Here is a 23,184-nt window from a genome sequence, read left to right as displayed (position 1 = left end):
ATCAGGCTCTGTGCTGACAGCTCAGAGCCTGGAACCTGCTTCAGATTCTGTGTCTTCCTCTCTCTCTGCTCCTCCCCCATTGACACTCTGTCTCTCTCCCTCTCAAAAATAAATAGACATTTTTTTAAATTAAAAAAAAAAAAAACTTTTGCAAAAATCATTCAAGTCCCTCTGGTAAAGTTTCCTCACTTGCCCTATTAAAACTAGTAACAAGGGGGGCGCCTGGGTGGCGCAGTCGGTTAAGCGTCCGACTTCAGCCAGGTCACGATCTCGCGGTCCGTGAGTTCGAGCCCCGCGTCAGGCTCTGGGCTGATGGCTCGGAGCCTGGAGCCTGTTTCCGATTCTGTGTCTCCCTCTCTCTCTGCCCCTCCCCCGTTCATGCTCTGTCTCTCTCTGTCCCAAAAATAAATAAAAAACGTTGAAAAAAAAAAAAAAATTAAAAAAAAAAAAAAAAAACAAAACAAAACAAAAAAAAAAAACTAGTAACAGGGGCGCCTGGGTGGCTCAGTTGGTTAAGCATCTGACTTCGCTCAGGTCATGATCTCACGGTTTGTGAGTTTGAGCCCCATGTCAGGCTCTCTGCTGACAGTGTGGAGCCTGCTTGGGATTCTCTCTCTCTCTCTCTCTCTCTCTCTCTCTCTCTCTCTGCCCTACCCTGCTTGTGCTCTTATTCTCAAAAAAAAAAAAAAAAAAAGAAACTTAAAAAAAAAAAAAAACTAGTACCAGAATTCAGAAGCCCATAGGCACTGATGCTAAGCATTAGCCTGTTCAAGATATGGGGACCATCTCTATCCAATATTATCTCAGGTATAGCACTTTAGGAATACTTTATCACAAAATCTAAAAACACAAAGTATGTGTATACATAAGGTGGAGCTGCTTCTCTTACTGTCAGCAGGAAGGATTTGGGAAATGTTAAGTCTTAGGAAAAGATAAATCACCTTACCTGTCATTCTTCCCTGCACCATTTTTGCAACTCGGTATTTAATATATGCTCCTACTAAGAGATAAATATCATGGGATGGTATAAGAAATATATTCTCCAAAACCAGCAGACGTATCAATGCTGCTGCCACGTTCTAAAAGAGGAAGGAAAAAAACAGGTTCCATAGGCAAAATCCTGAAGGTCATCTTCCTTGTTAAAAATTTACTTCTTACAAGTTTCTTTTAAAATATCTTATAGAGGGGCGCCAGGTGGCTCAGCTGCTTGAGCATCGGACTTTGGCTCAGGTCATGATCTCACAGTCCATGGGTTTGAGCCCTGCACTGGGCTCTGTGCTGACAGCTCAGAGCCTGGCATCTGCTTCAGATTGGTGTCTCCCTCTCTCTCTGCCCCTCCCCTGCTTGTGTTCCATCTCTCTCTCTCTAAAATAAATAAACATTTTAAAAATAATAAAATATCTTACAGATATTTAAAAATTCTTTCCTGGGGTGCCTAGGTGGCTCAGTTGGTTAAGTGCCTGACTCTTGATTTTGGCTCAGGTCATGATCTCACGGTTTTTGAGTTCAAGCCCCACACTGGGCTCTACACTGACAGTGCGGAACCTGCTTGGGATTCTCTGTCTCCCTCTCTCTCTCTGTCCCTACCCCACTCACACACTTCTCAGAATAAATAAATAAACTTAAAAAAAATTTAAGAAAAAGAGACACCCAAATGACTGAGCAACTCAGGCACCCCTCAAATGACTTTTCAATTAAATGACCAATTACTGACCCAAATCATATCAGATTAGAGGGCTTCCGCTATAGATAAATATAAGAAACAATTGCTTTCGGGGTGCTTGGGTGGCTCAATCAGTTAAGTGTCCTACTCTTGATTTCAGCTCCGGTCATAATCTCACGGGTTCATGGGATTGGGCTCTTCACTGACAGTGTGGAGACAGTTTGGGATTCTCTCTGTATATACCCCTCTCCAGCTTATGCTCTCTCTCTCAAAAATAAATAAACGTTAAAAAAAACCCAAACAATTATATTCCACGGGCAAGGTTCTTTAATCTAAGTTTATGGCACAAACTTTTTACCTTGTAGAATGGTTCATAAATTCGAACTTTTACAACAGCAGCACCAGTTCTGATCCCAGACACCAAAATCATATCTCCTTGTTTCTCTTCTTTTTCCATCTCAGCTATATACACTGGGGGAGAGTATTCTGCTTCAGAGTATTTCAGAATCCTTAAGAGATAAAACAAAGTTTGTTTCTAGTGTAATCAAATAAGGAGTCATCTTCCAAAAGCCCCTAAGAGACTTTAAACAGTCTCTTCAAAGTCTATACAGTGTAAAAAAGTTTTAAATTGTGTTTTCCATAGGATTAGATAGAACAAAAGTATTTAATTTGCCTGTGGCTAACACTGTTGTGGGACTAACACCTGGGACTGTCTGAGAGCAATTTCTTAGCACTAAAGACAAAATTTCATACTATCATCCATTCACTCACTGTATTTCAGCATGTGCAGACAGCATGCTCAACAAAACCGCCAGAAGATACACCTGGTTCAAACAATTATATAGTCCTGAGCTCACGAGTTCCTCTGCAGCGGTTCAAATTAAATGATCATAAAGTACCTATGCCCACACCATATGTCATTCTATCAAAGACATTTCCCCCTGGCAAATTTATCTGTTCCAAAAAAGCCCAGATGGCAGGATTATCAAAGTCCGTACAAGTGGTTGCTGCTCACTGTGCCACCCAAAGGCAAATGCCTCCTTCAAAGTCAGATGGTTTATGTTTGGTTTCAATGTTACCTAATTTTGCTAGACAATTCTTCTCTTGCTGATTCTTTATCCTGGGCAACGCTCCACTCAAACATCATCCCTGCCAAACTACTAAAAGTATTTCCTGTAGAGCAAGCCAAAAGCAGACAAGACAGAATCACATATTCAAAAATATTCAGGTATCTTTAACAAGAAAGAGAAATCTAACTTTAAAATTATTTTTAGGCCTCTTCCATTAACAAATAGAAGCACTATCAATAATGAATTAAAACACATATACCAGGAAGATCCCTACATGAACAAAAGTGCTGTTGCTACACAAATTTTCTGAATGTAGAAAGGACTCAAGTTGATCAACTTCTGGCTGACAAAAGTTATGCCACTTTTTCTGTTCCTTTCTACATAAAGGCCACCTTAAGGTCTACGTCAGGGTTGACAGGCATCCCCAACCCCCAGTCCCTCCAACATTTTATAAAAACTAGATTCCAAAATATTTATAATACATTCATTTTTCAGATTTAAAAAATTACTCTTACAAAAATGCATGGCAATAGGGGCACCGGGGTGGCTCAGTTGGTTAAGTGTCTGACCCTTGATTTCAGCTCAGATGATGATCTCACAGTCCTGGGATCAAGCCCTGTGTCAGGCTCTGTGCTGAGAGCCCAGAACCTTCTTGGAATTCTTTCTCTCCTTCTCTTTCTGCCCCACCCCATTCATGCTCTCTGTCTCAAAATGAATAATTTTTTAAAAAGTGTGGCAATAAATTTAAATGTTTTAAATACCATATTATACATTAATATAGTATACTAGAAGCAATATAAAATCAGTTTCAAGAAAAATAAAATTATAAGACTTTTTCGTAGGTTTACACATAATTCCCGTAGCCTATAGAAAGTAGACTAATCGGGGCGCCTGGGTGGCTCAGTCGGTTAAGCGTCCGACTTCAGCTCAGGTCACGATCTTGCGGTCCGTGAGTTCGAGCCCCGCGTCAGGCTCTGGGCTGATGGTTCAGAGCCTGGAGCCTGCTTCCGATTCTCTGTCTCCCTCTCTCTCTGCCCCTCCCCCGTTCATGCTCTGTCTCTCTCTGTCCCAAAAAATAAATAAACGTTAAAAAAAAAAAAATTAAAAAAAAAAAAAAAAGAAAGTAGACTAATCAAAACAGAGCTAGTAATAAATTCCAAAAAAAAAGAAAAATTATATATTCTTAATGGCTGACCTAGGCACCACTAGCAGAAGCTCAGTGGCAGAATCTGGACTGTTAAAAAACTTCTGAGATAACCAATAATTAAATAAGCAGAAACATTTTATGAAAGTATGTAGCAAATACATTGAACCACACTCACGGGCATGAGCTTCACATAAAAAATAAATACGATTTCTAATCTCCTTTTATGTCTCAAGTTGCTTTTTTCCAAGTGCCAAACACGAGGAAGTATTACATTATTTTAGGTAATTTTCTTGACTCCTCTGAAGTCCTTTACCTTCCGCATCCAATGCCCTCACCATCAGTTCCAGTGGTGAATCATCTACATAGAGCTCCCGGGTTCGAGATATAATTTCAATGCTGTGAATCACATCAACCTTAACATCGCAGCGCAGTTCGTGGTCAGTCACTATGATGAACCCAAAAACTGAGAATTTAATTCAATAGGTCATGAACCTATTCAATGTCTCAAACACACAAAGGCTTATTCTATATTATAAAGAAGAAAGGCTATAACAGTTGCTTTCAACCTGTGGAAGAAAAGAACACAATGAAAAAATACAAAAGCCACTATTTATAAGAGACAATAGACCAACAGTAGTTCTCAAATACTGATCTATAATGATGTTTCCATTCAGTCATGGAAAAATGAAAAAGTACGAATTTTAACATAGTGAGTAATAAAATTACATGCATTCACTTTAAAGGAATATAGTTTAGTGGCACTTGGCTGGCCCGGTCATTGGAGCATGTGACTCTTGACCTTGGGGTTGTGAGTTTGAGCCCCATGTTGGGTGTAAGAAATTATTTAAAAATAAAATCTTTAAAAAAATAAAATATAAAATAAAATAAAGGAATATACTTTATTATTATATTCTACCTGAGCTCTGAAGTATTAAAATTTTTAATGAAATCATGGTAATAGATTTCTTTAATGTATTTATTTAGGAAAGTAAAAGGGTGACAACCATATGTCCTGCCAATAAACTTCTCTATTTCTAGTGTTTTTTTCTAGACTATGAGGTTAAAAAGCCTGGAAACAATGTATTAGACCCAACCACAGTTCCAGTCAATATAGCCATAATGAAATTCAGAAACACGAATAGAAACAGTACAGAATGAATTGAGAATGAAACAAAAATTATTTTGTACGATCTTTTAACAATATTCCCACCTCTCATATTTACCATGTGTTAGAGAACTGCCTACATAGCTCCCTCATTCTGCTGCTTTAACTCTACATTTTTAGTTTCGGCTTTATCTACAAGAAACAAAAAGCAAAGTAACTACCACTGCAATACCCAAAATTACCAACGGACATCACGGGTAAACTCTGTCCCTAGTTGTGGATCTGCTTTTACGGAATTTTTAAATCAAAGGGAAATGTTTCTTAGGTAACACAGGCAAGTGCCCTTCAAAACAGCCCCAGGAGCATCAAAATATGCTACTTCAGGCAAAGCTAGCCTTCCTTTCATGAGAAATACAAAACTTGATTTAATCACACCAAAACTACTTTATATTTACACCGAAGTTCAGTAAATAAGTAAATATACTGTAGATAGTGAGTGGCAGGTTTCTCACTAGCAAAGAAATTATGCTGTGGTACAGGATTAGAACCAAAGATATCAATAACTCACGTTTGAGTTTATATGCAGATAAATGGATACAGAAGTAAACAGATCTATGTATATATGTGGGTTAGTGTATATACATATATTTCCTAGCACTGTCCCCTGAGAGGGTTTAGAAACTATGACACTACAGTAGCAACCAGTACATTAGCACCGAGATCTTGGTTTCTAAATACAATTCTCTAACAAAAAGAACCAGAACTTCCTCAGGAAATGGCTGGTCAGGGAAAATACAAGATGAGCCTGGCTCATCTTATGGTGCTAAAAAGTAAGGAAGTACTAAAACTAATTATTTAATTAAGATTGGGCAAGCCCAAAGGACATTGGAGTCAATCTGACAGAGTTCCCAGTGGCCAAAGCCAGAAAAAGAAGTAACAAAATAAATTATGATAATATTGGATTATAAACCAAAAATAAATTTCCATGAGTCAATACTTATATAAATAATGAATGAACGAATGGGAACTCGTTTGTAAGATGTAGGTTATTTTCCTTACAGAAGAATGCTATTAAAGTGTGGAAAGGATGAGGGAAATAGAAAATCCCCATCAGGGGTGCCTGGGTGGCTCAGTTGGTTAAGCATCTGACTTTGGCTCAGGTCATGATCTCATAGTTCGTGAGTTCAAGTCCCACATCAGGCTCCGAGCTGACATCACAGGCCTGCGTGGGATTCTCTCTCTCCCTTTCTCTCTCTGCTCTTCTCCCACTGTGCGCTCGCTCTCTCTCAAAATAAATAAATAAAGTTCATTTGATTAAGCATCTGACTTTGGCTCAGGTCATATCTCAAAGTTCGTGAGTTCGGGCCCCACGTCTCTCTCTCAAAAATAAATGTTAAAGGGGCGCCTGGGTGGCGCAGTCGGTTAAGCGTCCGACTTCAGCCAGGTCACGATCTCGCGGTCCGTGAGTTTGAGCCCCGCGTCGGGCTCTGGGCTGATGGCTCGGAGCCTGGAGCCTGTTTCCGGTTCTGTGTCTCCCTCTCTCTCTGCCCCTCCCCCGTTCATGCTCTGTCTCTCTCTGTCCCAAAAATAAATAAAAAAAAAATAAATTCTAAAAAAAAAAAAAAAATGTTAAAAAAACTTTTTAAAAAATAAATTAATGCGTGAAACTTTAAAAACAAACAAGATATATCAAAGCTTCTCTCAAGTATTTATTAGTTACTATGGTGGTTTTAATAACTTCCACAAATTCTTTGACACTCCTCCCTCTAGGAGGTGAAGCTTAATTTCTTTTCTTTTGAATGTGGACCAAACTTAGTGATGATTTTTAATGAATAGCATATGGAAAGTTACTTATTGTAACTTTACAGTGGAGAAATCTGACAGGCACTACCTTTAATCAAGTGATCAAGCTTAATATCACTAGTGATAAATCATGTTGATACCATGTACACCCTGACATAATGCATTGGAAGGGCTCTTTGCTTCTGTTGTTTTCCTCCTAAAAATCTATAAGCCAATCTAATCATGAAAAAAACATCAAATAAATCCAAACTGAAAGACATTCTACAAAATACCTAATACTCTTTAAAAGTGCCAATGTCATGAAAGACAAAGAAAGTATGAGAAACTATCACAGGTCACAGGAGACAAAGGAAACATGACAACTTAGTTTAGTAATGTGGTGTCTTAAATCCTAGAGCAAAAAAAGTACATTACATAGAACATTAAAGAAAACTGGGGCGCCTGGGTGGCGCAGTCGGTTAAGCGTCCGACTTCAGCCAGGTCACGATCTCGCGGTCCGTGAGTTCGAGCCCCGCGTCAGGCTCTGGGCTGATGGCTCGGAGCCTGGAGCCCGTTTCCGATTCTGTGTCTCCCTCTCTCTCTGCCCCTCCCCCGTTCATGCTCTGTCTCTCTCTGTCCCAAAAATAAATAAAAAACGTTGAAAAAAAAAATTAAAAAAAAAAAAAAGAAAACTGGGTGAAGGGTATAGAGGAACTCTTTGTACATCTTTGCATGGATTCTATAAATCTAAAATTATTTTACGGGTGCTCTCGGTGGCTCAGTCAGTTGAGTGTCCCACTCTTGATTTCAGCTCATGATGTCATGGTTTGTGGCACTGAGCCCCATAGTTGGGCTCTGCCCTGAGTGTGGAACCTGCTTGGGATTCTCTCTCCCTGCCCCTCTCCCACTCACACTCTCTGTCTCTCTCTTAAAATAAATAAGCAGACATTTAAAAATAAACTAAAACTGGGGTGCACCTGGGTGGCTCAGTCGGTTGAGCGTCCGACTTCGGCTCAGGTCATGATGTCAAAACTCCTGAGTTCGAGCCCCACGTCGGGTTCTGTGCTGACAGCTTGGAGCCTGGAGCCTGCTTCGGATTCTGTGTCTCCCTCTCTCTCTGCCCCTAACCCACTCGCATTCTCTCTCAAAAATGAATAAACATTAAGAAAAGTTTAACTAAATAAATAAACTAAAATTATTTTTAAAAACTTAATTGATTAATCTTTTACCTAATATTTAATTGAAAAGATCTGATGTTAAAAGAATTGAAGACCAAGATATGGGACCTATGATCAAAGCAGAAACGTCATGGGATCTGCTGGTAAAAACACACCATTAAGGAAGTGTTCCAAGGACAGCAAAGGAAAGAAGGTGACCTTAGGTAATATACATTAGATAATTAAGCACTGCATAATCTAGCACTAATTAAATGTGTAATTAAATACTTTTCTTCCGTGGAGAAATACGTAGGGAAATGGTAGGTCCAAAGCAGTGTGACCGTACATAAAATATATGAAAGGCCTTATGCACACAATGACTACCCATCTGACTACTTCTATAGGAGAAAGCTTTTCAATACCTGGCCACTGACCATAAAGAAAAAGAAATTACCCTGTATGATTTATGGATAAATTTAGAGAGATTAAGAGAAATATCATACCTTCAACTTACCTCTTTTAAATATAAAAAGAAATGAGTAACTTTTTTAGATAATATAATGAATATTCTTATCTACATGTCCATATTACTTCAGGTACACACAGGAGTAAGGTAATAATGAAAGAAACACAAATGAGATAGAAAGAAAAATTGACCCAGGGAGATGAAGGAGAAAGAAAAAAATAAGAGAATGAAGCCAGTATTCAAGAACCAAAGGGATGCAGAGCCAGGAACAAAAAAAGGAGTTGGGGCACCTGGGTGACTCAGTCGATTAAACGTCTGACTCTCGTTTTTAGTTCAGGTCCTGATCCCACAGTTCATGAGTTCAAGCCTCACATCAGGCTCTGTGCTGACAGCATGGAGTCTGCTTAGGATTCTCTGTCTCCCTCTCTCTCTGCTCCTCCTGTGCTTGTGCTCTCTCTCTCTCAAAATAAATAAACTTAAAAAAAAAAAAAAAAAAAAAAGAGGGAGCAGAAACGGTAAATATTTCCTGCCTTGACTTTCATATTCATCCCAGCTCCCCAATCAATTCCTCTTGATTATACAATTATAATCCACTGCAGCAACTAATCAACTAGTAAGTTGATTAGTTTACAGAATACCAACACGCTGAGCATAGCACAAAAAGTACTGCTCACCCTATATTCTCTACCCACACCAAAATCATCCAGTTGTCTGACCCTTTCTTTATCCTCCAAGTAAGCTAAAATCATGCCTTCATCTTCAAACTCCTCTAGTTGTCCTTTACCTAAGGTTAAAAATCTAGATTTCCCACGAGAAAATGGCATATTCATATATTCAGACGGCCTCTGAAGGATACAGAAAAGTGGCTGCCTCTTGAACAAATGACATCAGAGGCTTACTTTTCACTATATAACTTTGTATATTCTTTGAAGGTTTTACCAAATGGAGGTAGCACCCAGTCAAAACAGAACAAAAATCAAAAGAAATCTAGCACTCTTACCAAATAAAACACGCCCACCCACCTCAAGTCTCTTACCTCTACCCATCATCTCTGTCCTAGCCACTAATTTGCTTTACTACAGTGTCAACAAAAACATAAAATTCTAAGCACCTAAACATGAATGAACAATCTCTCTTAGGCATATACTTTTCTTCCACAATGTCCTCTCCTTCTTCTGCCTCCCCCATTCAGAGTGCTCTTTTCCTCTCACAGGAGAACGTACCTGGTAGGACACTGAGAATAGCATTTATCGTTGAGCATTTTGTCATCTATGTACACAACTGTACTAATATCAAATTTGGGAAAACTGATTTAAAAGATACTTAACTTTGGGATATATACAAGTCAGATAAAATTAAGGTGAGAGCCAGATTTGACATTTTTCCTAGCAACTGTGTAAACGAATCTTTTGATATCAGAATGAATTCACAGAGTTAAGAGTAATGACATTAAAAATTGCTTATGTAAGGGTCACCTGAGTGGCTCAGTTGGTTAAGTGTCTGACTTCAGCTCAGGTCATGATCTCATGGTTCGTGAGTTCAAGCCCCATGTTGGGCTCTGCACTGGTGGTGCGGAGCCTGCTTGGTATTCTCTCTCTCCCTCTCTTTCTGCCCCTTCCCCACTTGCTCTTTCTCTCTCTCAAAATAAATAAACAAACTTTTTAAAAAATTGCTTATGTGACCAAAACAATTCTTTTCTGACCATGGGATCCTTCTTTATCCATTTGCAGCTGCCTTGCATGACATATTCCTCAAAGATCCTCATCTTTGAGAATCTTCATAACCATATTTCACTGATTCTAAGGCACTCCTTTTTTGATATTTTAACATCTCTGAAATTGAGATTTTTAAAAAAATTTTTTTAACATTTATTTATTTTTGAGACAGAGAGAGAGCATGAACAGGGGAGGGTCAGAGAAAGAGGGAGACACAGAATCTGAAACAGGTTCCAGGCTCTGAGCTGTCAGCACAGAGCCCGATGCAGGGCTCGAACCCACAGACCGCGAGATCATGACCTGAGCCAAAGTCAGACGCTTAACCGACTGAGCCACCCAGGTGCCCCTGAAATTGAGATTTTTGTAACTGATGACATGTTATAATTGCTGTCAGCCAGACAGTCATGACACAGTTGTCATTGATTCCCTATGTGAAAACATTAAAAGTTTTCATCAAAACTTGTAGAATGGGTATTAGTAGTAGGAAGAAAAGCTGGTGCCAATGGCAGTACACTCTTTAATCCCCTGGGAATCAACTGGTTAAGGAGATGGGATAAGAAAGGTGGTAACTCAGATGTACTAGGCACTTTTCCATAACTGGAGACAAAAAAAAAAAAAAAAAAAGATCAGTTCCATGTAAGTGCAAAGCTAACTTAAGAGGCCAATATTAAAGCTTTCAGGTGTTGTGGGTTTTTTAAAAGTTTTACTTATTTAAGTAATCTCTACTCCCAATGTGGGTCTTGAACTCACAACCACAAGATCAAGAGTCACACTCTCTTGGGGCACCTGGCTGGCTCGGTTGGTGGAGCATGCAACTCAGTGTTACGAGTTCCGGTCCCATGCTGGGTATAGAGATAACTTAAAAATAAAATCTTAAGGGAAAAAAAAAAAAAAGAGTTGCATGCTCTTCCAACTGAGCCAGTCATGTGCCCCAGCTTTTAAGTGTTACTGGTTTTGATTGATTCTTTTAAGAAATACTTCATCCCCAGCAGTCTTCATGGCACAGAAGATGATATTGTGGGGACAAACACAGAGGTTGAAGATATCCGGCCAAAAAGTGTTACATCTGAGGCAGAAATGTTAAAATAGTTTTAGAAACATCTTAAGCAGGGGGCCCCTGGATGGCTAGGTCAGTTGAGCATCTGACTTTGGCTCAGGTCATATCTCGAGGTTCATGCTCACTGCTGTCAGCCTGTCAGTGAGGAACCTGCATCTGAGCCTCTGTCCCCCTCTCTCTGCCCCTCCCCTGCTTGCACTCTCTCAAAAATAAATAAAACATTTTTAAAAATCTATTAAAAAAAGAAATATTTTAACCAGTCTATTTTATTTATATTTTCCTTTTTATTAGGCATAATAGTGATACATAATAAAAATAACAATCTAATTAAGTCAGTCAGAGTTCTTCCACAGGCATAAAGTAGAAATTCTAGGTGAAGAAAAACACGGTTTAGTTGGCAATGTTTTTCTTAGTGGTATATTTAAAAAAACAGGTTTCTAATAGACAGCATCTTCAATCACATGAAATATGATATGCCAAACGATGTGAACTTCTTTTTTTTTTTTTTAATGTTTATTTATTTTTGAGACAGAGAGAGACACAGCATGAGCAGGGAAGGGGCAGAGAGAGAGGGAGACACAGAATGTGAAGCAGGCTCCAGGCTCTGAGCTGTCAGCACAGAGCTCAACGTGGGGCTCGAACTCACGAACTGTGGGATCATGACCTGAGCCGAAGTCGGATGCTTAACCAACTGAGCCACCCAGGCGCCCCGTGAACTTCTCTTTAATAACACAGTACAGACATACACTTATCAAAATACTTTAAAACTATACAGATATTTCTGGCCTATCATTATAGCAATGAAGTGCCAGAAACTCTAGGCTGCAAAAAGCCTTGCTTTGATTTGGGGTACAGATAGCACTTCTCCAGCCGCTCTGGTCTAAAACAGAATGGTGCAGTGCCTCCCAAACTTTAGTGTGCATGAGAATCACTGGAGAGGTTGTTAATTCCCTGGGTTCACCCCTGAGATTCTAATTCAGCAGATCTAAACTGGGGTCTAAGAATTTATACCTCTTTTCCTTTTTTTTAACGATTTCATTTTTTTTTTTCCAAGTTTATGTATTTTGAGAGAGCGAGCACGTGCAGGGGAGGAGAGAGAGAGAGAGGGAGAGAGGGGGAGAGGGAGAGAGGGGGAGAGGGAGAGAGGGGGAGAAGGAGAGGGGGGAGAAGGAGACGGGGGGAGAAGGGGGGGGAGAAGGAGAGGGGGGAGAGAGGGAGAGAGAGGGGGAGAGAAGGGGAGAGAGAGGGGGAGAGAAGGGGAGAGAGAGGGGGAGAGAAGGGGAGAGAGAGGGGGAGAGAGAGAGAGAGAGGGGGGGGGAGAGAGAGAGAGAGAGAGAGAGAGAGAGAGAGAATCCCAAGCAGGTTCCACGCTGTCAGCGCAGAGCCCAACTTGGGGCTCAAACTCACAAACTGTGAGAGCATGACCTGAGCTGAAACCAAGAGCAGGACGCTTAACCGACTGAGACACCCAGACGCTCCATTTTTTTTTTTTTTTTTTTTTAAGATTTTATTCTTAACTAATCTCTACTCTACATCAATCGTGGGACAACCCACGATCAAGAGTCCTACGCTCCACTGACTGAACCAGCCCGGCACCCCAAGGACTTACCCTTCTAACAACATTCCAGGCGATACTGATGATGCCAATGGCACAGGTTCGCAGACCACACTGAGAAGCACTTGTTTTCATACTACCTTTTGCCTCATTCAAGACCCACCTCAGACCTTAACACAATCACGCTAGTTCCAATTAGTAATTCCTTCCTTTATTGATTCAAATAACTACGGTTTCCACTCTGTATCAGGCACCATGCCAGGTGCTAGATTAAAAAAAAAAAAAAAAAAAAAAGTCACAGAATAGGATGCCACGATTAGGGTTTACACTGCAGAATGCTTTTTTCTATTTTCTATTTGAAGCGCCATCTGTATTAATCGTGTATAAAGGATATCAGATTATTCTACTCCAGACGAACAATTTCATAATGTGTTTTCTCTCAACGTACCTATCTCTCGAGCAAGAATAATACTGCTGAGGCGTATCGGTTGGGAAGATTCAGCAACGAGCACAGCTTTTTGGGAACATAAGGTGCCATTTTCATATAAAGGCTCAACGGTTACTGCGTCATGATGGGTAGAATGCCTGCCAGAATAAAATACTTCAGGGTTGGAGATAAGAATGTGGGTTAAAATGAACTTTTAGCAGAACACAGATTCTTACAGTTTTCCCATGTCACGTTTAATCAGGTGCATGTAAATGACACTTTAAAATAGGAACCGTGTTCAGAGACACAAGATTTCAGTGAGAGACTGATGAGAACCTTCCCCAAAGATCCCCTGTGCAAAGTTATACAAGTATTATGTTCCTCCGTCAATATTTCAAATAAGATTGTTACAGGGGCGCCTGGGTGGCTCAGTCAGTTGGGCCCCCGACTCTTGATCTGGGGACAGGTCACGACCCCAGGTTCATGGGTTTCTCGCCTTGCCACGAACTCTGCACTGACAGTGTGGAGCCTGCTTGAGACCTTCTCTCTCCGTCTCTCAGTGTCTCCCCCACTCTCTCCCCTCCCCCGCTGTCTCTCTCTAAATGAAATTTAAAAACAAAATAAAAGAAGATTGCCATAGTGTCCCCCCGGTCTGTAAACACACTGATGTGTGCCCAATAAGGAAAGGCGGAGATTTCTCCTGCTCTGAGCAACGTGTTTCGGTCCAATGTAAACGGGCTGCTGAGGTAGAAAGGCCGCCTAACTGAGGAGGTCGGAGTCCAACTCCAACAACAGCAACAAAAAACGAAACGAAACGAAACCCAACGAAGCCAAGACCCAGAAACCTCCTCTTGGGGCGCTGATGCCGAGCTTCCCTGCCTCACCCTGGACGAGGCCGCGAAGGCCCCGGGCCGCCGAGCGGGAGGTGAGCGGCGTCCACGGCGCAGACCCCGGCGCCGCTCAGGCCGCAGCGGCGCCCGGACACGTCCGCGAGGCTCTCGCACCCGGCGACGTCGCGGCCGCCCAGCCCCCGCGCGGCAGTCGCCCCTGAAACACGCCGTCGCACAGGGGGCGGTCCTGGCCACCCAGCGGGGCCCTCCTCCCGTCCCCCAAGTTCCCCCTTCTGCCGGCGCGGAACACAGTAACGCAGTGGCGCACGGGGATCCCTCGCGGAGCGAGAGCCGCCCGGGGCGAGTGGCCGGGGCCCCCCCACCAAAGGCGCCCCGCTCCCAGGAAGTCGTCCCCGGGCCCGGCGGCAGGGCCCCCACAGGAAGCCCGCGCACCCCCTCACCAGGTGTAGCAGCCCCGCTGCGCCTCCAGCAGGAAGGGCACGCGGCCCGGCTCCCGGCCGAAGGGGAGCAACACCTGCGGCACGTTGAGCTTGTTGGCCAGGGTCCCAAGCAGACACTGAAGCAGCAGCGCGACGCGGGGCGTGGGCCGGCCGACAAACGGCCGGCTCCGTCGGGGCCTCGAGGCCCCGGAGTCCGTCATGGCGACCGCCGCTTCCGCGCCTCAGCTCGACTGAGGCCGCGGCCCGCCGGCGCCGGCCAATCCGCGGGCGCGACGCCACAGGGGGCGGTGCCTCCTCCCGGCCGGGAATTGTGGGAGCGCTAGGGAGGGGCACGTGGCAACGGGAGGCGGGAAGCCTGCCACGTGCTCGGGGGGGCAAGTTCCCTAAATTTTGGCCGCAAAGAAAGGAGCAAAATGTCGAGGAAGGGCTAACTTCTCCCAGTTTAATGTCTTCCGTTGCCTACCTTGTGTTCGGCTCCTAGCAGAAAAAAGTTTTGGTGGGTTTTTTTTGGCCGTAATTTCCAGGTAGCATTGGTCGGTGCCTATAAATGGAAAAAAATTTGCAGTCTCTGGCATAAACAGCTGACTTTGTCAAGGGAGCTGTGTCTTTTTTACTAGGAGTCGGACTCGTGTCCAGCCTCAAGGCCAGAGTGCAGTAAATGCCAGACCCCGGCGACCACAAGGCTCAGGTCGTCCACGTGCACAGCCGGTCTCTGAGCAAACACTCCTGGTTAAACTAACCTGTGCTCTCCAAATACCCGACGGACTACCGGCTCAAAGGCTGTCACAGGGCAGCGTGTGAACAGTGTTGAAGTGATTTAAGGAGCACCGAGCCTAATAAATCCGTGGTTTGGAACCAGCACAGTTGTGAAGGAAAAGCCCTGAATGCGCCAGTGCTAACTTAAGTAACCTAGAAGAGGCCTTGCATATAACTATTATTTCTGATGTTCACATTTACCCTGATAATACACATTATCTCTATTTTACAACTTATTTCTATCAGTACATAGAAGTAAGAATCTGAGCTGAGTTTCGAATCCAGTTTTGGTGGTCTGCTTCCAAAGCGTGTGTTCTCTATGAGATCCTGTTGCCACCACCCACAAAGATCTGATTTTTACCTCAAACCTCATAGTTCCTGTGGAGAAAGCGCATTTGGATTAGTAAATAAAAGTCAAGGAGGTCTGAGAATTGGAGGGACTGGTTCTTTATTTCAAAAAGACAGTTGTCAATTTTCAGTATCAAAACAGTTGCACTATTGGTTTCTTTCTCTCAGTCGGCCCCGGAGAGAGCACACCAAAGGACAGTGCATTGTAAGCCAAGAAGCTGCCGGATGCACACCTAACAGACCTCACAGAAACCTCACCAAAAGGGGGGATTGGGCAGGGAAAGAAACTTTTAAAAGATCAGCACACCGTCAGCCCACAGACTGTACAGTTCTCAGCCTGACAGAGTGGCCAAGGTGCCCCAACCCTAAAGAAGCAAAGTTTCAAAATAATATAAAATTTAAAAACGGTTTTGTACGTAAGCTATTCAAGATTTCTCCAGCACTAACACAAAGCACAATGACGTGGCACTTTTAGAGACAGCAGCTTCAGTCCCAGAGAAGGGTGACGAGATAAGTTTGTTTCATGTGGCTAAATCAGTGGCAAACACGTAATTTTCTTTTCTTCTTTCAAGGAGGCAGGAGAGCAAATAAGTGGTCACCTCAACATAAAGGGGACATGATCCATTCTGTGAGCGGTTAGGAGAGAGAGGGGTGAGGATAGGACAAGGATTTGGTCTCAGACAGAGGTCTCACACCTTAATTTGTTTGGTCACTTCTGATGAAAAGAAATTAAAGTTGCTCAAAGATACCTTAAAGCTGAAACCCTGAGCCACACTTTTTTGGCTAACTCCTCCTGGAATCACCTTTCTAATTTGGCCGGTACTTTGGACAGAGCAACGAAGCTTCCCAGAGTGGGTACCTTTCGGGGCTCTGGCCCTCAGTAGGCAGGCAGGCCTTGCCGCTCTCCCTCCTCTGCAGAGAGAGCAGTGTGCGTTAGGCTGAAAAGTTAACTTTCCAAACCTTCCAAGTGAGGAAGGACTAAGACTGCTGCTTCAGAACTGTGGAATTATTAGGAATGTTTTACAAATGGGTCGCTACAGCAACAACAAAAAAAGGTAATTACAAAATGTGTACATCACAACATGCTTGTAAAGACACTTTGCATTGTGCTCACATTCCCTTAAACGTTGTTCCCAAAGGTGCTCGGCCTCAAGCCCAACTGGAATCTCAGGGGAGAGGCAGAGACAGTTTGGCGAAAAAGATACAGGGGTTGGGGTGGGAGAGGCGGCAAAAAGGAGAAAGCGGACTTCCAGTTAAAGATCAGCCCTCAGTTTCCAGGCCAGCTTCGGGCAGGCTGGCCTCAGGCGGAGTCAGGGTCAGGGGGAGGAGCAGCGGCAGGGCGGGACTGGGGTGCTCTACATCTCATTCAGGTCAAGCAGAGTCTGGTCCAGCATCCTTTGTGTACAGAGGTGCTCCTCTTTGGTGCATTTCAGCTTATCTAATGGGTGTAAAGGAGAGACGTTACTAGAACTAGAAGTAAAGGTCAAGGTCTGCCCACCGTGAGAATCGCTCCTGCTGCAGGAAGGCTGCAGACTACCAAAGCACCGCCTTCCCGGCGCCAGGCCTGAGCCACTGCGCCACCCACTTCTGCGGGGACTCTGGCGAGCCCCCTGGAGTTGCAGGTGTGGCTATACCTCTGGGGGAAGGGGCTGGGGACCTATCAGTCATTTCCTCCCATAGCCACACCCACCAAGGCTTTCAGTTTGCAGTCCCCGAAGGAGGCAGCCTTAAGCATCAGCCATTCTTTCTTCGGGGCTTTGCCCGTAGGATGGTACTTATTTGCATGGTTCCGGGCATGTTTCCACCAGTAAAAACATCAGAGTCTCACCCTGAGAATACAAGATCTTCATGCGCTACAAGCTTCCTCCAAAATGGAAAGGAGAGGAACAACTGGTGGGATGAATGAAAGACCCCCAGAGCCTATCACAGAGCCCCTGAAGCCAAGAACACTACCAAACGTAAGCAAACCTCAACGGAGGTTTGTGGAGAGCTACGGCTCACAACTAGCTTCCGACAGCTACTTACAATTAAGCATAAAACCAGCAAAAAGAAACAAGAAGGAAAACGTCAGGAAAAAAAAGCAGCAGCTGAACACCTAGCAAGCAAAACCACAGATCTGTTGATGGCCCGCACCCCTTCCTCTCCCTCCCCTTCTGTCCACCGGCTCAGAAGGGCCCGTCTCTGGGCCTGCAGATGAAGCAATCACGACATCTTGTCCAATCAGTCCTTTTATTGTTAGAAAACATCCATGCCAAGGGGAACACAGCTTACAGTCGGCACACAGGGAAAGAGCAGCAAGTAAGGGTGGAAACCAGAAAACTCTCCCAGGTTCCCTTGCTCTGTTCTCGCGGGCTCCTCCCTCCTTCATCCATTATCTCTTGAAAAGGGATGGAAACACTATCAACTGTTCTCACTACACAGCGGTGGGGAAGTCAGGAATACTCTCACTGCCCCAATTAAAAAGCAATTTGCTTAGGGCAAAACTGCCTTTCAAAAAAACAATCAGCTTTTTGCTGGGGTCCAGGTCAGTGGTGTGAGCCGTAAGCTCAGCTTAACGGGCAGAGGGAGCCCTGCCCATCAGCCACACAGATCATGCAGCGTTAGCTTCAGCTCGCTAGAGAGCACTCGGTTTCGCTCAAGTTGGCTGTAGAGGCGCTCTGCAGCAGCAACAGAGAGGCGAGGAAACAAGAGAAGAGGAAACAGGAGGAGAAAGAGAAAAAGGGTGTTAGTGGAATACCAGAAATAAATCCTGAAACCTCGGACTAGCTGGTACACATCACAAGCATCTGTGGATGCGAGGAGGACTCAGACCCAGGGCAGTGGGACGCAGGCAGGCAGTGCGAGGACCAACAGAGGAATAAAATAATCCAAGCTCACAAGTCGCAAGGACAACGCTTTAAGAAGGAAAAATCTATCTATTTCACAAAGGTATTTACTCCTTGGGTTGAAAAACAGACGAGGGACCCAGGGCAAAGGCAGGAGCACAGCTGGCTTACAAGAATTATATTTACAACATTCAGGGTTTGAAAGGAACTCAGGTAAAAAGTTGGTACATTTTTCTGTAAAAGCATTCGATCCAGCATTGTGAATGATAAATTGGGATCAATATCCCTACATCCATTCAATCCTACTCCCTCATGCTTCTTGTTATAGGCGCTCAGAGGTAAACCCAGCATAGGAGCCTATCCAATCAAAACCCCACCTCCCCTTTTCTAAAAGAACCCAATCCGGGGGCGCCTGGGTGGCTCACTCAGTTGAGCGTCCGACTTCGGCTCCGGTCATGATCTCACAGTTCGTGGGTTCGAGTCCCCCATCGGGTTCTGTGCTGACAGCTCAGAGCTTGGAGCCTCCTGCAGATTCTGTGTCTCCCTCTCTCTCTCTGCCCCTCCCCCCCCTTATTCTCTCTCTCTCTCTCTCAAAAATAAATATTTTAAAAATTTCTTCAAAAAAAGGACATTTGGGGCGACTGGGTGGCCTAGTCGGTTGAGCATCTGACTTCGGCTCAGGTCACGATCTCGCGGTTCCTAGGTTCGAGCCCCATGTCAGGCTCTGTGCTGACAGCTCAGAGCCTGGAGCCTGGAGCCTGCTTTGGATTCTGTCTCCCTCTCTCTCTGCCTCTCCCTCTCTTGCGTTCTGTCTCTCTCCAAAATAAACAAAAACAAAAAATTTTAAAAGAACTCAATCCCGTTGGGGTCAGCAGTGTGTCTAGCTCCAGGGAAGGTGAACTGAGATTATCCTGTTCCCTTTTCCAGCCTCCCTTGCTGTTAGGGATCCAGTTCTGGCCAATGAGATATAGGGGTAATCTGCTGGAAAGCTTCTGGGGAAACTAGCTTTCTTTCTTGCCTTGAACACGGATGTGAGGATGAGAGTTGCAGATTTCAAACTTACAAGAGGGCCAAGAGAGTCAGAGAAACACAGTTACCCCCGGCCACAGCTGCTCAAATCTGACTTGTTGCAGGAGAAAAAAAGCCAGTCCCATATTTATTTAAGCTACAGTTAAGCTGTTTCTCAGAACCAAAAGCATTCCCGATATAAATAGTTAAGTGCTCAAAACACTGACTGTAGCTGAATGTTCCCCCCTGCAGCACACCTTAAAGAGGGGGCAGGGAGAAACCAAATCCATCAGACGAGCACGGGCGTGATGGGAACTTAGGGACAGACCTTCCTGGTCTACTAGTACCAGTTTCTCAAGTTCACAAATAAGTTTCTTCCAGTGTTTTCAGTCTGTTCCAAAATGGTCTCAGGACCTCAGTATAAAGACCCACCCTCTTCCACCTTTCCAACGTTAGTGTTATGTGCCGCTGAAGCAAGCCCAAGACATACTCTTCTGTCTTTTTTTTTTTTTTTTTTAACGTTTATTTTTGAGACAGAGAGAGACAAAGCATGAACGGGGGAGGGTCAGAGAGAGGGAGACACAGAATCTGAAACAGGCTCCGGGCTCTGAGCTGTCAGCACAGAGCCCGACGCGGAGCTCGAACTCACGGACCGCGAGATCGTGACCTGGGCCGAAGTCGGCCGCTTAACCAACTGAGCCACCCAGGCGCCCCTCTTCTGTCTTAAAATCAATTGCATCTGTGGGCTGACTGTGCCCACGGTCAAGGTGCAGTGCTTTGGCACGCTGCCCTCCGGGCAGGTTTTCTCCAGTTCTACCTGGAAGATGACGGCCAGTATGGTCCCAATAAGATTTGCCACTTTATGAACACCATCAAAACAGAAAACATACATATACACACAAAATGATGCTGGGAGGGAATAACCAAAATAATAGTTGTACTAAAAGGCAGAACTGGAGCGAACATTTAGAATTGCACGTCTCGTTAAAGCAGTGGTTCTTATACGTATACAATTATTGCCCCTTCTCTCCCCTTGGAAAGAAATTTGGAAATGTATGGGGGCAGTAACTAGAGGACGCTGCACACACATGTTGGGCAGGAGACAGCACTAAGTGGGACTGTTCTGTACATCCCAGAATTATCCACCGTTGAGAACCACCACACTAGCCCAGAAACTCCGTGAGGTCTACAACCGCACCTGTCTTATTCACTGGGGCTTCTCTGACAAACGCAGGGGTTCAAATTTCTATTGAACTCTTATTTTTCTTTTTTTAAATGTTTATTTTTGAGAGAGAGTGAGAGCGTGAGCAGGAGAGGGGCAGAGAGAGAGGGAGACACAGAATCTGAAGCAAGCTCCAGACTCTGAGTTCTCAGGACAGAGCCTGACGCGGGGCTAGAACTCACAAACCGTGAGATCGTGACCTGAGCTGAAGTTAGACGCACAACCAACTGAGCCCCCCAGATGCCCCTGAACTCTCATTTCTTAAGCTTTCTGTGGCAGGAGTACCACCTGACTCCTCAGGAGCAACCACATCCAAGACAGTGTGACTGCCACTCCTGTCTTGGGGAAGAAGGGTATTATCAGAATCTTATCCCTCACAACGGCCTGGTCAATGAGGGTTTTGTTCCATGTAGGGAAGAAGTAAAGAGAGAGAGAAGTGGAAGCATTTTCTTGCCTGATTAAGCTCTAGAGCACATAGTCCCCTAAGAACTGTATGAGGCCAGAAAATAAGTGTGGTCATGCTCTCGGCTTGAACTCAGTAACAGTAATAAGGGTTCTAACTCTGCAATCTCTAGTGATTAAAACTTCAGGATCAGACACCAGCTCATTAAAGTTCTTGGTTCCCTGATACAGCAAAATAAAACAAACAAAAAAGGCAAGCCACAGAATCCATTTGGTCTGATGTTCCTTTTAGCCACGTCCAGTTAATTAGGGAACAATCCCATGGATGCTACACATCCCTAGGCCTCACTGGTCTGAATCAGGGCCATTTCATTCTGTAACAGGAAAGGGGAGTGGGGATGCTTCAGGGAACAATACCTGCTTTAAAGCCTCACAGTTCAAGAGATGAGAAAGAACAGATTTTGCTTTTTTTTTTTTTTTAACTTCTCCCTAATATTAAAGCTGGGGAGTGGTCAAGCAGTACCATAGAGAAAGAAAGAGATTGAGCAGGGCTAAGACGAGGCTGCCCAAAACCACAGGACAGCGAACGCTCCTGAACCGCGTGTCATGCCTCATCCGAACAAGGGTAAGGAAGGGTAGAAAAGGACTCTAACCCACCAGCCTGTGATTCAACCTTAGAAATTAAGATGGGGAGCCCCTGGGTGGTTCAGCTGGTTATGCATCCAACTGGATTTCAGCTCAGGTCACGATCTCACAGTTCATGAGTTTGAGCCTGGTCTTGGGCTCGGCACAGATGGAGCCAGCTTGGGATTCTCTCTCCCTCTCCCCTGCTCACGCACGTGCACGCGCGCGCGCTCTCTCTCTCTCACTCTTAAAATAAATAAATAAACTTAAAAAAAGAAAAAAGAATTAAGAGGGAAAAGTTAAAGAGATCAAGAGCTTTGCTCTGGGATTACCAACGCGGCTTCTTGACCCCATTTCCATAGCCAGTCCAGGCCCCAGTAACAGGATGGCTTCTGTATTAAATGGAAGACTGAATTGAGCACCACACACTGTTTCAAATTTCACTCTGCTCTGCTGGCTCCGTCCTCCCTCACACCAGTCATGCCCAGGGAGAGAGACAGGCGACCGGAAGTAAAAGACCTCACTTTTTTCCGAACATCTATCTATTCTCACATACCTCTCTCTTTTGTAAGAAGCCTTTCTCTGCGTCAACTCTTTCTGCCCCAAAACTAAAACACCTAGAATCGTACTATCCAACACAGCAGGCAGTCGCTAGCCACATGTGGCTAATTGTATTTAGATGAACCAAAAGCACATAACATCAGAATTTTAGCTCAATCACATAAGCCACGTTTTGAGCGCTCAGCAGGCTCTGTATGTGGCTAGGCGGCTGCTGTACTGGACATCACTGCTCTAGGCTCAATTTCTTGCCTTTACTTTCTTTCCACTAGTTCACTCTTCTGCTCCTTGACCTTAATGCTCAAAACGCACCCTCAAATTAATAAAGTATCAATGACAGCATCTCGTCTCGAGTTCTCCTCCTTCACAACCTGTTGGAGTGGAGACGCTCCGGCAATTATCCAGCCGTAAATGTTTATATGATCACCACACCTTGTCCTGCGTCCTCCCTCCACCCAGTTCCACTTACATTCCTCCTCTGCACAGGGCTTCCTGTCTGCTGCGTTCTCCTTTTTACACGTGCAGCGGTCTTTCAGGATTCTGACGTGCTTTCCTGCTCTAAACTGCCTGCCACCCTTTATGGAGTTCCAAGTCTCTCTCACGTCCGTTTGTCCCCTCAACCCCCGAACTCTGTCTTCAGCTGGATGCCTGCCAGTTTCTCAGACTTCTGTTCTCTTCTACCTTCTCTTTCTTCTTCAAACCAGGCCCAGGTGACCTCTCTACATGTTTAATGCCACCACGTTCCTAGGCTCGAAAGCAGTCAGTGTTGACTTTTCCTCCTCACGCTGAGTGCCGCTCATAGCGCCGCCTCTGTATGGAGGGTTCTCTCTGGGAAAACCGAAATAACCTACCCTAGTTGTTCTCCAACTAGGGAGCATACTCGCTGCTGGTGCTAGGTCAGGAGGTCTCTGGAAGCTTATACTTGTGAACTTCAAAAAAACGTATTTGCGGGGCGCCTGGGTGGCTCAGGTGGTTAAGCGTCCGACTTCAGCTCAGGTCACGATCT

General features: G+C 44.3%; 2 protein-coding genes across 14 annotated transcripts in view; both read right to left on the bottom strand.

Annotated features, from left to right (window-relative positions):
* NUP210L (nucleoporin 210 like) overlaps positions 1 to 14,659 on the bottom strand; it is an 86,067-nt gene extending 71,408 nt beyond the window's left edge. For 3 of the 5 annotated variants that reach the window (XM_042925404.1, XM_042925408.1, XM_042925406.1), the window contains exons 1-6: positions 14,436 to 14,659; positions 13,166 to 13,302; positions 4,194 to 4,343; positions 2,743 to 2,836; positions 2,022 to 2,172; positions 947 to 1,079 (exon numbers count right to left, since the gene is read on the bottom strand). In XM_042925404.1, the coding sequence (XP_042781338.1) occupies positions 947 to 1,079; positions 2,022 to 2,172; positions 2,743 to 2,836; positions 4,194 to 4,343; positions 13,166 to 13,302; positions 14,436 to 14,635 (865 nt within the window). In that variant the 5' untranslated portion in view covers positions 14,636 to 14,659. Of the gene's footprint in view, positions 1 to 946; positions 1,080 to 2,021; positions 2,173 to 2,742; positions 2,837 to 4,193; positions 4,344 to 13,165; positions 13,303 to 14,028; positions 14,119 to 14,435 lie in introns of those variants that run through there. The other 2 variants (XM_042925405.1, XM_042925409.1) reach the window with 2 other exon arrangements.
* A 963-nt stretch (positions 14,660 to 15,622) lies between these two features.
* Positions 15,623 to 23,184, bottom strand: part of TPM3 (tropomyosin 3) — a 28,345-nt gene continuing 20,783 nt past the window's right edge. For 6 of the 9 annotated variants that reach the window (XM_042925421.1, XM_042925412.1, XM_042925415.1 and 3 more), the window contains one exon: positions 15,623 to 16,977. In XM_042925421.1, the coding sequence (XP_042781355.1) occupies positions 16,895 to 16,977 (83 nt within the window). In that variant the 3' untranslated portion in view covers positions 15,623 to 16,894. The other 3 variants (XM_042925422.1, XM_042925425.1, XM_042925426.1) reach the window with 1 other exon arrangement.

The sequence above is a fragment of the Panthera leo genome, chromosome F3 (assembly GCF_018350215.1).
Source record: "Panthera leo isolate Ple1 chromosome F3, P.leo_Ple1_pat1.1, whole genome shotgun sequence".
Taxonomy (NCBI): Eukaryota; Metazoa; Chordata; class Mammalia; order Carnivora; family Felidae; genus Panthera; species Panthera leo.
This window is presented reverse-complemented; position numbering and strand designations above follow the sequence as displayed.